The 17407-nt window shown below is 36.2% G+C and overlaps 1 protein-coding gene across 6 annotated transcripts in view; it reads right to left on the reverse strand.

Moving 5' to 3' along the window:
* Positions 1-17407, reverse strand: part of PREPL (prolyl endopeptidase like) — a 63982-nt gene that overhangs the window by 32633 nt on the left and 13942 nt on the right. For 3 of the 6 annotated variants that reach the window (XM_043603291.1, XM_043603289.1, XM_043603293.1), the window contains 4 exons: positions 16046-16168; positions 14308-14374; positions 13565-13771; positions 12004-12139 (listed from right to left, as the gene is read on the reverse strand). In XM_043603291.1, coding sequence (XP_043459226.1) covers positions 12004-12139; positions 13565-13771; positions 14308-14374; positions 16046-16168 — 533 coding nt within the window. Of the gene's footprint in view, positions 1-12003; positions 12140-13564; positions 13772-14307; positions 14375-16045; positions 16169-16682; positions 16745-17407 lie in introns of all 6 variants that reach the window. The other 3 variants (XM_043603294.1, XM_043603290.1, XM_043603292.1) reach the window with 3 other exon arrangements.

The following is a 17407-nucleotide window of genomic DNA, read 5'->3' on the forward strand; positions in this document are numbered from 1 at the left end:
AACTCTTAATCTCAGGGTCATGAGTTCAAGCCCCACGATGGGTGCATAGCCTACATAAAAAAATAAAAAGGGGCTCCTGGGTGGCTCAGTTAAGCATCTGACTCTTGATTTTGGCTCAGGTCATGATCTCACAGTTTGAGTTTGAGCCCTGAGTTGGACTCTGTGCTGACAGTGTGTGCTTGGGATTGTTTACCTCCTTTTCTTTCTGCCCTTCCCCCACTAACATGTGCACCCACGCACTCTCTCTCAAATAATAAACTTAAAAAAAGAGGAAAAAAAGAACTATCTCAAATAACGTACATTACACCTCAAAAAATTAGAAAAAGAAAAAATAAGCCTAATGTTAGAAGAAGGAAGGAAATAATAAAGATCAGAGAAAAATAAAGGAGACCAGAAAAACAATAGAAAAGATCAACAAAACTAAGAGCTGCTTTTTGAAAAGATAAAACTGACAAACTTTTAGTGAAATTAAGAAAAAAAAAAGAAGATTCAAAATCGGGAAGGAAAAAGGACGCATTACATCTGATACTGTAGACACACAAAAAAGTATAAAGTTACTATGAAAATTATATGCCAGCAAATTAAATAATCCAGGAGAAATGAGTAAATTCCTAGAAACATATAACCTACGAAGACTGAATCATGAAGAAATAGAAAATCTGAACAGACCAATAGAGTAAGGTAGAGTTGATTACCAATCAGTAATCAACAATTTCTCAGCAAAGAAAAAAGCCCAGGACGAGATGGACTCACTGGTAAAATCTACCAAATATTTGAAGAATTTGCACCAATCCTTTCAAATTCTTCCCAAAAAACTGAAGAGAAGGGAACACTTCTAAACTCATTTTATTAGGCTGGTAGTACCCAATACAAAAGCCAGATAAGGACACTACAAGAAAACTATCCAATATCCACAGTGAATATGATACAAAAATACTCAACAAAATGCTAGCAAACTTAATTCAGCAGGCACATTAAAAAGATTATTCATCATTATCAAGTAGGATTAATCTGAGATATAAAAATGGTTCAACATATGCAAATCAATAAATGTGATACATTAATAGAATGAAAGCTAAAAATCACATGATCATCTTTATAAAAAGCATTTGACAGAGTTCAACATCCATTCATGATACAGACTCTCAACAATTGGATATGAAATGAATGTTACTTAACATTATAAAGGCCATATATATCAGTCTTGATTTTATATATAGGAAACATTAAATATTCCACCAAAACACTGTTAGAATTAATCAATGAATTCAGTAAAGTTGCAAGATGTAAAATCAAGATATGGAAATCAGTTGTTTTGATACACTAACAATGAAATATCTGAAAAACACACAAAACAATCCCATTTAAAACAGCATCAAAACTAAACACAGTACTTAGGAATATATTTAATCAAGGAGGGAAAAAGATGCGTACATTGAAAACTTAAGACTTTGATGAAAGAAAATAAAGACAAGACAATAAATGGAAAGATACGCCATATTCATGATTTGGAAGAATGACTATCATTAAGATGTCCACACTACCCAAAGCCATCTATACAATGAATGCAATCCTTATCAAAATTCTAATGTCATTTTTTAACAGAAAAACAATTCCAAAATCTGTATAGAGCCACAAATATCTAGAGTAGCCTGAAAAAGAAGAACAAAGCAAAATGCATCACTTTTTGATCTCAAACTGTATTACAAAGCTATAATAATCAGAACAGTATGGTACTGGCATAAAAATAGACATGCATGGGGGCGCCTGGGTGACTTAGTTGGTTAAGCGTCGGACTTCGGCTCAGGTAATGATCTCGAGGTGAGTTCCAGCCCCGCATCAGGCTCTGTGCTGACAGCTCAGAGCCTGAAGCCTGCTTCAGATTCTGTGTCTCCCTGCTTCTCTCTCTGCCCTCCCCTGCTCGCACTCTGTCTCTCTCTCAAAAATAAACATTAAAAAAAAAAAAAAATCCGACATGCAGATCACAGAAACAGAACCGAGAGCACAGAAACAAACCACTGAGTATATGGCCAACTGATATTTGATAAGGGAACCAAGAATACTCAAAAGGGAAAGGAAAATCTCTTCAATAAATTGTGCTGGGAAAATTGGATAATCACATGCTATTGAAATTGCTATGCTAATGAAATTGGACTCCAATATTACTCTACTCACAAAAAATTAACCTGAAATGGATTAAAAGACCTAAACATAAGACCTGAAACCATAAAATTCCTAGAAGAAAACATAAGGAAAAAGCTCCCTGACATAGGTCTTGGCAATTATTTTTTATGACACCAGAAGTATAAATAGATAAATAAGTGGGACTATATCAACCTAAAAAGCTTCTACATAGCAAAAGAAACAATCAACAAAATGAAAAGGCAATCAATGGAGTGGGATAAAGTATACCCAAACCATTTATCTGATGATGGGTTAACAGCCAAAATACATAAGGAACTCCTACAACTCAAAAGCAAAACAAACAAACAAAAAATCCGATTTAAAAATGGACAAAAGACCTGAACAGACATTTTTCCTAAGACATACAAATGGTCAACAGATACATAAAAGATGCTCAACGTCACTAATCCTAAGGCAAAGGCAAATAAAAACCATGGTATCACTTCACATCTGTTAGAATAGCTATTATCAAAAAGACAAGTGGTAACAAATGTTAGGATATAGAGAAAAGGAAACCCTTGTGTACTGTTGGTGGGAATGTAAACTAATAATAGCTATTATGGACAAAAAAATGTAGGGTCCTCAAAAAATTAAAAAAGGAACTACTACATGATTCAACGATTCTACTTCTGAGCACATATCTATAGGAAGTGGGATCTGGATCACAAAGGGACATCTGCACTCCCACGTTCATTGTAGTATGAACAACAGCCAAGATACAGAAACAACATACATGTCCACTGATGAATAAATAAAGAACACACACACACACACTGGAGTATTGTTCAGCCACAAAACAAGGGAAATCCTGCCATTTGTAAAAACGAGGATGCAACTTGAGGGCATTCTGCTAATAAGTCAGACGGAAAAAGACTAATACTGTATGATATCATTTACGTGTGGAATCTATAAAAGCCAAACTTACAGAAACAGAGTAGTAGAATGGTGGTTGTCAGGGGATGAGAGCTGGGTGAAATGGGGACATAAATGAAAAAGGGTACATACTTTCAGTTACATAAGATGAACAAGCTTTGAGGATCGGGTGCCCCGCATGATGACTATAGTTAACAATACAGTATTAACATACTTGAAAATTGCCTCAACAGTATATTTTAAATGTTACCACCATACACACAAAAAAGTGGTAATTTGTGAGGTGATTGAGATATTAACTAAACTTCTTTTGTTATTCATTTTGTAACAGGTATATGTACCAAATCACCACATACATCTTAAACTTAACATGTTATATATATATATATGTCAATTATATTTTAGTAAAGCTGAAAAAAGTAAATCTTAAAAAAAAAATGCATGTGTGCATTAGCAAAAAAAACTCTAGAATGATACCAAATAACTTTCAATTCAGAGAGAGAGAGAAGACAAGGAATGTAAAGAACTAAGGGCAATCTGTTTTCCCATTCAATTGATATTTATTACAAAATTTTTAATTGTTATTTTAGAAAGAGAGTGTGCAAATGCGGGAGAGGGGCAGAGGGGCAGAGGGAGAAAGAAAGAGAGTCTCAAGCAGGCTCCACGCTCAGTGCAGTGCCTGATATGTGGCTTGATCCCATGACTGTGGGATCATGACCTGACCTGAAATCAAGAGTCAGATGCTCAACTGACTGAGCTACACAGGGGCCCCCAATTGATATATATCTTTTAAACTTAATATATCCTTTACCTCTGATTAGGAAAATAATCCTGCTTACTTTGAAAAATAAGTTGACATCATACTATATATTCACTTTTTTTTTTTTTAATTTTTTTTTTCAACGTTTATTTATTTTTGGGACAGAGAGAGACAGAGCATGAACGGGGGAGGGGCAGAGAGAGAGGGAGACACAGAATCGGAAACAGGCTCCAGGCTCTGAGTCATCAGCCCAGAGCCCGACGCGGGGCTCAAACTCACGGACCGCGAGATCGTGACCTGGCTGAAGTCGGACGCTTAACCGACTGCGCTACCCAGGCGCCCCTATATTCACTTTTTTCACCCAGCGGAGTAATACATTTTTACATTAGTTTTAATTTATAATTCAGCAGCAATATATTTTTTTTCTGAACACAGGTGACACACAATGCTACGTCAGTTTCAGGTATACAACAAAGTGATTTGACAAGTTTATATGTTATGCTATACTTACCACAAAGCAACACATACTTTAAATTCTGCTATATCCTGCTAAGAATTCAATGGTTAAAAGGTACTCACAGCCATCACTGGTTTAGGGTTTTAGCTTGAAAGACAGAAACTGACCTAAGTGTACCATTTAACTAATAGGCATAGATGAATGGCAATGATACAGGCCTGGTACCCTACTCATCAGTAAAGATGCAAAGATGGAAATGATTCGGTCTTTGTTCATTATCTAGCAATTCTAGGTTGTCTTTATAGAGTTTACATGTAGGAACCATGGTGTAATGCACAAAATCAATTTCAGTCTTAATAATCAAACGTGTCTTTTTTTCCTTATTACTAATTACACTGGTTGCAACCATTACCCTTGCATGGGTAGCAAACTCCCAACTTCTCATTCTGCAGTATTACTGGATATGTAAGTGAGGGGTTTGAAATGATCTGCATTGATTTTGAATTTGCGTAAATATATATAAAGATAGGTATACTCCAAAGTGTGAAAGAAACACAGAAACACAAACTAAACCCAGAAAGACTTTTGGAATCAATATGTCAATGTCATTATCCAAATCCTAAAGCATTACCTAAGTATTACCAAGGATACTGAAACTGAACAAGAAATGGCTTATCCAAGATCAAACAATCTGTGGAAAAAAATAAAACTAGAACCATCTGCCACATAGAGGAAAAGGGGCCATTCCAGGCTAATTCCATTTCTCCCACAAGAATTTAGGTTCTATTGTGAAGAGCAGTGTCAAGTGCTAGAAGATGCAGGTGTCTTTTTTTTTTTTTTAATGAACTGTATGATTTCAGGTAAATCATTAACTGTTTTTATTTTCAAAAGGCTAATTTCTAAATGAAGTTAAAGGTATACCTCTAAAATTCCCTTTACTTGAAATTTCTAAGATGTCAAGTGTTTGGTGCAGCTTAATATAATCAAGTTACCCTGAGACGGCCTCCCTGGGTTCTTTGGGGTTTGAACCCCTGGTCTTCAATGACAAGGCCTGTTTCAGTAACCTCCCAGGCTTTTCTAATTTAGCCCTGTTCTGGCTGCTAGTGACAGAACCACACTGTACGTTGTATAAGTGAATAGCATTTGTACCAGTTGTGTTTTTGGTGGTTGTGAGGGAGGTGCTGTTTTTCAGTGACTTGAAAAGCAGGTCTCTTAATTTGGTTCAGATCTTTTCCTTTAGAATCCATATAATTCTGTTCTTCCCAGAATTTGTGAATTAAATGGTTCCGGAAGTATTTGAAAATGGAAGAATTAGGGATGTCTGGGTGTCTCAGTTGGTTAAGCATCTGACTTTGGCTCAGGTCACGATCCTACAGTTTGTGAGTTCGAGCCCTGCATTGGGCTCTGTGCTGACAGCTCAGAGCCTGGAGCCTGTTTCGGATTCTGTGTTTCCCTCCCTTTCTGACCCTCCTGTCCTTGCGTGCTCTCTCTCTCTCAAAAATAAATAAACATTAAAAAAAAAATAAAATAAAATGGAAGAATAAATATTCAAAACGTGTCGATCTTTAAGAATAGTAGAGAGGCATTTTCCTTGAACATGACTTTCAGAGGCTCTCTACCATCGAAATCGAAAACTACCTTTGAACAACCAAATTTACCAAAGCACTGCAAACAAAGCAGATGAAGAACCTGGTTGGTAAGGGTTCTTTTTAGGCACATTTATAAGAGCACATCTTTAAAATTTAGGTACCCATGGGGCACCTGCGTGGCTTGGTTGGGCATCCGACTTTGGCTCAGGTCATATTCTCACAGTTTGTGAGTTCGGAGCCTTGCATCAGGCTCTGTGCTGACAGCTCAGAGCGTGGAGCCTGCTTTAGATTCTGTGTCACCCTCTCTCTCTCTGCCCCTCCCCGCTCATGCTCTGTCTCTGTCTCCCTCTCAAAAATAAATAGACATTTAAAAAAATTAAGGAAAAAAAAACAGGTCCCCAAAACTGGGCCAAGAGGGGCAGGTAAATACATGCTTTGGTGAACTTTACTTATGAGAACAGAAAACTGAAACCTGAGGATCAGAGCAAACATAGTAAAAAAGCAGCTCTGTGTTTTAGAAGTTCTTTGAAGACCTTTACTCCATTTCTCTTCAGGTATTCTGCTTTTCCCTTTTGGTCTTCCCCTCTGGATTTGGGCATTATAAAGTGTCAAGAATCTACAAACTAGTTTGTATTGTAGATCAGGGTTCTGAGTGTCAAATTAGGCCTAACCATAATTGGTTAGTTCCTTATGGGGCAGAAAAGCATGCTACAAGCCAAATAAGTTTCTACTTAATCTTAGAAATTAGGATGATAACGATTTATGGCAAGTGAGTATCTCATTCCAGGGTATAGTTCATTGTGTTAATTTGAGCTTTATTCACAAGATGGCAAACAGTTTGTAATCACAAGTTATTGATATAATAAATTACTACCTTAAACTGTCATCTCCCCAAAAGATAGCCTTAACAAATGACATATAAAATCACAGGGGCACTTGGGTGGCTCTGTCGGTTAAACATCTCCTGATGTCAGTTCAGGTCATGATCTCATGGTTCATGAGATCAAGCCCCATGTGGGACCTGTACTGATACTGCAGAGCCTGCTTGGGATTCCCCCTCTTCCTTTCTCGGCCCCTTCTCCCACTCGTGCTCTCTTTCTAACTAAACTAAAAATCAAACAAACAAACAAAAATAACAAAGAAGAAAATAGAATACTTCTATCAGACAAACTAGACTTTAAATTAAAGGCTGTAACAAGAGATGAAGAAGGGCATTATATAATAATTACAGGGTCTCTCCATCAGGAAGAACTAACAATTATGAATGTGTATGCACTGAATTCGGAAGCACCCAAATATATAAAACAATCACAAGCATAAGCAATCTTATTGATAAGAATGTGGTAATTGCAGAGGATTTTAATACTCCACTTACAGCAATGGACAGATGCTCTAGACACAGAATCAATAAAGAAACAATGGCTCTGAACGATACATTGGACCAGAAGGACTTGACAGATATATTTAGAATTCTACATCCCAAAGCAGCAGAATATACTTTCTTCTTGAGTGCACATGGGACATTCTCCAAGATAGATCACATACTGGGTCACAAAATAGCCCTCAATAAATATAAAAGAACTGAGATCATACCATGCACACTTTCAGATCACAATGCTATGAAACTTGAAATCAACCATAGGAAAAGTCTGGAAAACCTCCAAAAATATGGAGGTTAAGGAACATCCCACTAAAGAATTAATGGGTCAACCAGGCAATTAGAGAAGAAATTAAAAAATATATGGAAACAAATGAAAATGAAATTACAACAATCCAAACCCTTTGGGATGCAGCAAAGGCAGTTCTAAGAGGAAAATACATTGTAATCCAGGCCTATCTCAAGAAACAAGAAAAATCCCAAATATAAAATCTAACAGCATACCTAAAGGAACTAGAAGCAGAACAGCAAAGACACCCCAAACCCAGCAGAAGATGAGAAATAATAAAGATCAGAGCAGAAATAATATAGAATACAAAAAAACAGATCAATGCAACCAAGAGTTGGTTTTTTGAAAAAATAAACAAAATTGACAAACCTCTAGCCATGCTTCTCAAAAAGAAAAGAGAGAGGACCCAAATAGATAAAATCACAAATGAAAATGGATTTATTACAACCAATCCCTCAGAAATACAAGCAATCATCAGGGAATACTATGAAAAATTGTATGCCAACAAACTGGACAGCCTGGAAGAAATGGACAAATTCCTAAACACCCACACACTACCAAAACTCAAACGGGGAAATGGAAAATTTCAACAGACCCATAACTAGTGAAGAAATTGAATCAGTTATCAAAAATCTACCAACAAATAAGAGTCCTGGACCAGATGGCTTCCCTGGGGAGTTCTACCAGACATTTAAAGTGGTTAATACATATCCTTCTCAAGCTGTTCCAAAAAACAGAAATAGAAGGAAAACTTCCAGACTCATTCCATGAAGCCAGCATTAGTTTGATTCCCAAACCAGACAGAGACCCAGCAAAAAAAAGAGAACTATAGGCCAATATCCCTGATGAATATGGATGCAAAAATTCTCAACAAGAATTCAACAGCATATAAAAAGAATTCTTCACGATGATCAAGTGGGATTCATCCCTGGGATGCAGGGCTGGTTCAATATTCGCAAATCAATCAACGTGATACATCACATTAATAAAAGAACCATAGGATCCTGTCAATAGATGCAGAAAAAGCATCTGACAAAATACAGCATCCTTTCTTAATTAAAAACCCTCAAGAAAGTTGGGATAGAAGGAACATACTTAAACATCACAAAAGCCATTTATGAAAAGCCCACAGCTAATATCATCCTCCATGGGGAAAAACTGAGAGCTTTCCGCCTGAGATCAGGAACACGACAGGGATGTCCACTCTCACCACTGTTGCTTAACATGGTATTGGAAGTCCTACCATCAGCAATCAGACAACAAAATGAAATTAAAAGCATCAAAATTGGCAAAGAAGTCAAACTTTCATTTTTCGCAGACTACATGATACTTTACATGGAAAACCTGACAGACTCCACCAGAAGTCTGCTAGAACTGATACATGAATTCAGCAAAGTCAGAGTACAAAATCAATGTATAGAAATTGGCTGCATTTTTATACACCAATAATGAAGCAACATAAAGACAAATAAAGAAACTGATCCCATTCACAACTGCACCAAGAAGTATAAGATACCTAGGAATAAAGCTAACCAAAGATGTAAAAGATCTATATGCTGAAAACTATAGAAAGCTTATGAAGAAAACTAAAGGAGATACAAAGAAATGGAAAAACGTTCCATACTCATGGATTGGAAGAATAAATATTGTTAAAATGTCAATAGTACCCAAAGCAATCTACACATTCAATGGAATCCTAATTAAAATTGCACCAGCATTCTTCTCAAAGCTAGAATGAACAATTCTAAAATTTGTATGGTATCACAAAAGACCCCAAATAGCTAAAGTAATACTGAAGAAGAAAACCATAGTGGGAGGCATCCCAATCCCAGACCTTAGCCTCTACTACAAAGCTGTAATCATCAAGACAGTATGGTACTGGCACTAAAACAGACACATAGACCAGTGGAATAGAATAGAGAACCCAGAATTGGATCCACAGATGTATGGCCAACTAATCTTTGACAAAGCAGGGAAGAGTATCCAATGGAAAAAAGACAGTCTCTTTAACAAATGGTGCTGGGAAAACTGGACAGAAGAATGAAACTAGACCATTTTCTTACAGCATACACAAAAATAAACTCAAAATGGATAAAGGACCTGAATATGAGACAGAAAACTATCAAAACCCTAGAAGAGAAAGCAGGAAAAAAACCTCTTTGACCTCAGCTGCAGCAGTTTCTTACTCGACACATCTCCGAAGGCAAGGGAATTAAAAGGAGAAATGAACTACTGGGACCTCATCAAGATAAAAAGCTTCTGTACTGCAAAGGAAACAATCAACAAAACTAAAAGGCAACCGACAGAATGGGAAAAGATATTTGCAAATGACATATTGGATAAAGGGCTAGTATCCAAAACCTATGAAGAACTCACCAAACTCCACACCTGAAAAACAAATAAGCCAGTGAAGACATGGGCAGAAGACATGAATAGACACTTTTTCAAAGAAGACATCCAGATAGCCAACAGACACATGAAAAGATGCTCAACGTCACTACTCATCAGGGAAATACAAATCAAAACCACACTGAGATACCACCTCATGCCGGTCAAGGTGGCTAAAATGAACAAACCAGGAAACTACAGATGCTGGAGGATGTGGAGAAACAGGAATCCTCTTGCACGGTTGGTGGGAATGCAAGCTGGTGCAGCTGCTCTGGAAAACTGTGGAGGTTTCTCAAAAAATTAAAAATAGATCTACCCTATGTCTCAGCAATAGCACTGCTAGGAATTTACCCAAGGGATACAGTAGTGCTAATGCATAGGGGCACATGTACCTCAATGTTTATAGCAGCACTTTCAACAATAGTCAAATTATGGAAAGAGCCTAACTGTCCATCCACTGACAAATAGATAAAGAAGATGTGGTTTATACACACAATGGAATACTATTTGGCAATGAGAAAGAATGAAATCTGGTTATTTGCAGCAATGTGGATGGAACTGGAAGGTATTATGCTAAGTGAAATAAGTCAGTCAGAGAAAGATAGCATATGCTTTCACTCATTTATGTGGATCTTGAGAAACTTAACAGAAGACCATGGGGGGAGGGAAGAGGGGAAAAAAGTTAGAGAGAGGGAGGGAGGCAAACCATAAGAGACTCCTGGATACTGAGAACAAAATGAGGGTTGATGGGGGGTGGGGGAGGGGGGAGAGGTGATGGGCATTAAGGAGGGCACCTGTTGGGATGAGCACTGGGTGTTGTATGGAAACCAATTTGACAATAGTATTATATAAAGAAAGAAAATAATAGTGGAATCATATGAATAGTTCTAGTAATTTCTCATCAAAACAATCATCAACAGAAAGAAAAAAAAAGCAAGGGCAGCATCACGAGGCCAACAATGTTAGTTCTATGGGCTGGAAAAATGGAACTTCTTCAGATCTCAAATTCTCAATATAAACTGGGGACTGTACAAGATTTTCATTACATCCCTGTCAGTTTTGACATTTCATGAAATGATGGGTTAATTTTCTTGTTTTGAGTATCAATTTCACTGACATAGATTTGGTGTTAAATCTTTTTTTTTTTTCTGTTCAGACACTGTCCAAACTGTACCGTTAATTGACATATAAGGTGACAGGACCTGGTGTCAAGCAAAAATCTGTTTCTAATAAGTCATTTGGAAAAGTGTATCTGGGTAAGAATAATGGGATTTTGCCAGATAAACTTACTGTCATTTCCTCTCACGCTTGCTGAATATAAGACATGAGTCCTGGATTACAAGGAGTAAAGAGCATTACTTTTATAGTTTTATGTATGTATGTATGTATGCATGCATGCACGTTTGTTTGTTTTTGAGAGAGACAGAGTGCGAGGGGCAGAGAGAGAGAGAGGGAGACACAGAATCCAAAGCAGGTTCCAGGCTCTGAGCTGTCAGCACAGAGCCTGACGTGGGGCTCGATCTCACGAACTGCAAGATCATGACCTGAGCCAAAGTCAGGCACTTAACCGATTAAGCCACTCAGGCACCCCAAAGAGAATTAGTTTTAAGAAGCAATTATCAAAATACTGGAGAGAGTAAAATTTAAACACCAGTGGACATCGTGGCTCAAAGCAACAGAAGTTAAATGAAAGATCATCTATATAAAATGTAGTCAATTCTGTGCAATTGACACCATGGCATTCTAGTTTATAGAACCATATTCTATGGTTTATAAGAGATCTAGAAACGCAGTATGACAACCCGATTAAAGACTTAACAACTCTCCTCATATGTCACGGTCCCAAAAGAATGTAAGCAACTTAGCATATGCAGTGTACTGGTATATTTGTGTTCACTCTGGAGTTTGAATAGATCCATATTCCAATTTTGAATCCAAACAACTAATAAAAGAATGATTATGCTTATCTTCCCTATTACACCTGGTTCCAGCTGAAATCAACATCTTATGTCAACCAAGAACCGCACTTTAGATAACTTGGAGATAAACCCTGGAGGAAAAAATTTAATTTCATTGTTCTAGTACCTTGGGTCCTTTTCTGTGTAAAAACGTTCATTACGTTTGTTATCACCAAAAGTTGCTCGATACACATCATGACAGCGAAGGTTCCTCTGGAAGGTGTAGAATAAAACATCTTCCTCTTCTTCATCCTTTACCCATTCTGAAAGAAAATAATTAAAGATTTATAGACATTACATACTACTCGAAGTTGAAAAAAAGGGCACAGTGCATTCAAATTTTGAGTTTCCTCAAAAAAGAGATGCACAAGTTCATCCCTGGAAATGTAAATTGAACACAGGTTTGATCGTGGTCACCAAAATAAGTCAGAGAGCTTTCCAGAAAATAAAATACTGCCACATCAATTCCAAGGTTTCGAGCAGTTCTCAGTCCCAGGTTTCTGAATAAGAGTCGAATGTTTAGTATTTTCAGAGTCACAGCTTACATGGGATGAATTGTTTCCATCTACAACCCCTAACTTTAAGTCTGAAGAAATACCAGATCACTTTCTCTCATGCCTCTTTTCTGTCTGCTTTCAAGCCATAGGATATCTCATTTAATACATTTAATGCTGGAGTTTTCTTGCTCTTACCAGAAGCTGTCAATGGAAGTTTTCACACGATTACATCGTGACTGCCACCTGGCTGACAGTAACTGTAAGACATCATTGTATAATATGGATCTTGATTTTTAAAGAGGTTAAAATGTGCAAAATTGTAAATCTAAGAATCAATTAGACTAAAATTTCAATTTGCCGCAAAAGCACTTAGTTATTAAACAATGGGGAAAATTAAAGTAGAAAATGAAAAAGGAAGATAAACTATGAACATATGTATCACTCAATGATAAAAGGTAAAATTAAAAAATTAAAAAAAAATTTTTCATGTTTACTTATTTTTGAGAGAGAGAGAGAGAGAGAGAGAGAGAGAGGGTGAGCGAGTGAGCATGAGGGAAGGAGGGGCAGAGAGAAGACACAGAATCTGAAACAGGCTCTAGGCTCTCAGCAGAGAGCCTGACATGGGGCTCAAACTCAGAATGGTGAGATCATGACCGGAGCTGAAGCTGTACGCTTAACCAACTGAGCCATCCAGGTGCCCCAATAAAAGAGAAAATTTAAAGTTGGTTCTACTAGTAAAAATATGACAAATTCTATTAGTGAGTTAGTTAGCTCAACATCTTCCAAAGTTTCTCGGTAGTGACCTTGGGCAATTTGCTCTAATAGTTGACAAGATAATGTGAAATTAAAAAAATAGATACCTAAAATTAAAGTTCAGTAACATATTAAGATACAACTTATGTGCAAAAATGTATCTGAGTTAATAAATTTGCAAAGAATTATTGATATATCAAAATAAACCGTACAGCCTGGATTCTGGTTGTAGTACTTTAAAACACATGAACATGAATTTGGATATATAATTAAGGAAGGCAAGGTCTCTTGAATGAGAGACACACAGGAAGCTTTGGGTCCATAGGGATAAAAGGATTAGGCATTCACTCACACGGACAAGTAAAAAACGTTTCAAAAGTGCTGACAATTCTCTTACAGTTGTCATAACACAGAAGACTGTTTTGTTTGGTGGCTTACCAAAACTGGACACATTTGGGAAAGAGGCTTCCATTACAGGCTGATCACTTAGCTTCACAACTATACAGGTAGATGCTTCAGAATCTTCAGTTCTTATCTTAGCAGCTACATATTTTTCATCAGGAGCAACTCTGATACAATCAATGAAGGGCTGGTCTAATTTAAGTTCCTCCAAATTGAATAAAACTTCGTAATTATCATTATCTGCTGCATAAAGACAAGTATGAAAGTGATAACTCCACAAGATGTAGTTAAAAAAATCTTTAGTATTTCAATGTTTTAAATTAGCATTCCCCTTCTAGAAGAGGATACAATCCAGCCTCCTTCTGCCTTGATAACAGCTTTATTTGCATAGAAACTGGCATTTTGTTATTTATTATTGTCCTATGCTATTCAGTGTTATTCCACACATCAGCCTATGTGATATTATTTGATATAGTCTAGTATTTATAGATCATATAGAACCTAAAGTGTTATTATTTCAACAGAATTAATATAGGAGATATTAAAAAAAATGCTGGTTCCCACCTCCATTCTCCCCACCAAAGCTTTTGGATGTACCTCTTAATTATATCTTAAGTAAACCCAGATACTAACTAGTTATTTTTTTTAAATGCAGAAATAATCTAAAAAAATTTTTTTCTATACCTTTAAGAAATTAATACCAAGTTTCCTATGAAATACGTGAAATATAAAAAATCAAAGTATGTTAAAAAATAAAAAATGGGAAAACTGTGGTGTACCTTCTTCATCTTTGGAACGAACCAAGCAGCAACCTTCTTGATAATAAACAAAACCACCATGCTTCACCTGACAAAAAAGAAACAAACGATTTATTTAATAATTAAACACAATTTAATTGTTTAATGATCTGACCATTTAAAATGAAGAAATGAAATCTTCAGTAGACCTACTGAAGTCTATGGATGAACACATGACAAACACAAAACGGATCACTTTTAACAACACAGTGGTTAAGATATGGTTTTCATACATCCATAATCACTGAAGTTTCTAACATATAAATGTAGGAGGCAACAAAGAGAAGGTGTAACAAAATCTATGTCGGTTCTTATGACTGTATAAATCACTTTAGGTATATTTGGGAGTATCTGACATCCCTATGGTGGGATTCCATTAATAGAGATTGAATGCAGCTTTAAGGTAATCCAAAATGAGGCAGATGAAGAAATTATGGCTCAGACTACTCTGAAAATCCGGTCAAAAACTTGCTGAGATTCTTTTCCTCTAAGTATGCAGTCACTACCAACTGTCCATGGTTTCGATTTGATTTCACACAAAGCATCTTCCAGGTTGACAGATATACACAATTTGAGACCGAGAGAATATTCCTCAATATATAAATAGCGCTCTTGTCTAATACCTACATATTAAATGCAACTGACTGATCGACAGGATTTCAGGTAGCCTAAGATGCATTTATCACCTGCTAGTAAATGGCATATTCTGAATCTGGATTCCTGATTTTTAACCTACTGCTATTTCCATTCTCCTATGAATATGATTTTCATTTATAAGTTGTGGTTCTATTTTCCAGTCTTATTGGGCAATTTGCAACATGCATGTTCAATCTGCTTCAACTGAATATTTATGACTGTGGTAACCATAAAAGATCAAATACTTGGCTTTTGTGGTATTATACTACTTCAAGTGAATTCCTTTTATTAAAAAAAGTGTAGACAGGCAGTCAGATACTTTTCAAATAATAAAAACATGATGGTTTCATATGAACTTTTCCTTGAAATTATTATTATTTTTTAATTTAAAGTTTATTTTGAGATGGACAGAGAGAGAGTGCACGCATATGCACAGGGGGGCAGAGAGAAGGAGAGAGAGAATCCCAAGTGGGTTCTGTGCTGATGCAGAGCTTAAACTCAAGAATTGTGAGGTCATGACCTGAGCCAAAATCAAGAGTCAACTGTCAGATGCTTAGCTCAATTGAGCCACCGAGGTGCCCCTCTCCTTGGAATTGTTAACAACATTTTAAAAAAGAACTGGTTGTTTCCAAAAAATAGAATTAACACAATAGCTTGGAAATTCACTTTGACCTTTGTTTATTTTAAAAATCACACTGATTATTCTCTGTTTAAGTTTTTCAGCATATTTTAAAGGTCTAATTTTGATGTGGGTTTATGTCTAAATTCACAAAGCACTTGATTTGCGGGGTGTCTCGGTGGCTCAGTCGGTTAAGCATCTGACTTCAGCTCAGGTCATGATCTCACAGGTCGTGAGTTGAGCCCCATGTCAGGCTCTGCGCTGACAGCTCAGACCCCGGAGCCTGCTTTGGATTCTGTGTCTCCCTTTCTTTCTGTTCCTCCCCGACTTATACCCTGTCTCGCTCTCAAAAAATAAAATAAACATTAAAAAAAGTTTAAAAAAACCCCCAAAAAACAAAGTACTTCATTTGCATCTTGACTGGTAATATGAGATGTAGGAAAAAAAAAAAGTAAGATATCCTACCTCTGCATTGATGATTTCATATTCTTCTTGTGGCTGTGTTTCTAATTTTGTTCTCACTTTTTCAAATGCATCCATGTTTTCTGAAAGTGAGTCTTTGTTTTCTTGTTTAATAGGCAGAAAATCCTGGAAAAAGTTTACTGGTATGATCATAATATTTCAAACTAGAGAAAAAGACCTTTGCTTTTTAGAGCTCGTCCTTACTTACTTTTCTTGCAAGTACTACAATGTTAGGTTTAAACCTATGAAATATGTATTTCATCATAAATGATGTTTCTTAACCTCAATAAACGATCCCCTCTTTTTCATTTAAAGATGTAAACAAATAAAATAAGGTGAACACCTGATGGCTATACTATTAATTTACACGTATTTAGTCCTTAAGATGCAGAAGCATTAAGAAGCACTGGAGAATGTTCAGAAATACTGTAAGATTTATACAAAATTAAGCAGGAAAGGACATTTACACATTTAGTAGTCAGGTGTAAGAGATAGAAAAATCTGTTTACTGAGTTTTATAAAGTACTATAATACTTCCTAAAAGGAAGGACAGTTCAAAGGGAGAGGAAGGCATTATCTTTATTAGTAAATGTTCACTATTACTCTATTCACAGCAAGTATTACAGGAAATGTGTCTTACTTTATATCTTTATTAGCTGCAATTTTCTTCTCTTGTGGGGATAAGGAATCTCCTAAATAGAACTGTTTATCAGATCAAAAGGTTAATTAATACTTTAAAAAAGAGCTTCTCTTTAAGTTTAAGGAAAAAAATAGTATGTTCACTGTATACAAGAATAAGAAAAAAATAATGGAAAATTAATAAACACGAGCAGAGATACAGATTATAGCTAAAGAAGCATTTAGTGTCTTATTGGAAGTATATATGAAAAGCTAATGGCTTTAGGTGACTTCTGGTGAGTATGTAAATGCCGTATGAATTATTAAAATTTGGATAAGGCAGAAACCTCAGTTATCACACAAAAAAGGTTCACTAATTCAAAACTCCACAGGTTTGCTTTGGTTAAGCAAAAAGAATTCTAGCCAAGATTTTCAACGTCCGCTTTCTGCCCAAGACGACAACTGTACAGTGATTTGTGCCAGAGGGGCACTAAGCCTTTGGGAAGGACCTCTAACAGCTGGTAAATATTTATTGCACAAGTGTGTCCATGATACTTTACCAACACTGTAGAGAATGTAAGCTATAAATACAATTTATGTCACAGTTTAAAATCTAAAATTAAACACACGAATAAAACAGAAATATCACCAAAACAAATTACTGGAAAAATGATCATTTTCTACGTTTTTCTTTTGGACTTTTTGAGATGCTTTATGATTTGGATGAGATTCCCATTAGGAACAATT

The sequence above is a fragment of the Prionailurus bengalensis genome, chromosome A3, assembly GCF_016509475.1.
Source record: "Prionailurus bengalensis isolate Pbe53 chromosome A3, Fcat_Pben_1.1_paternal_pri, whole genome shotgun sequence".
NCBI classification, from domain to species: Eukaryota; Metazoa; Chordata; class Mammalia; order Carnivora; family Felidae; genus Prionailurus; species Prionailurus bengalensis.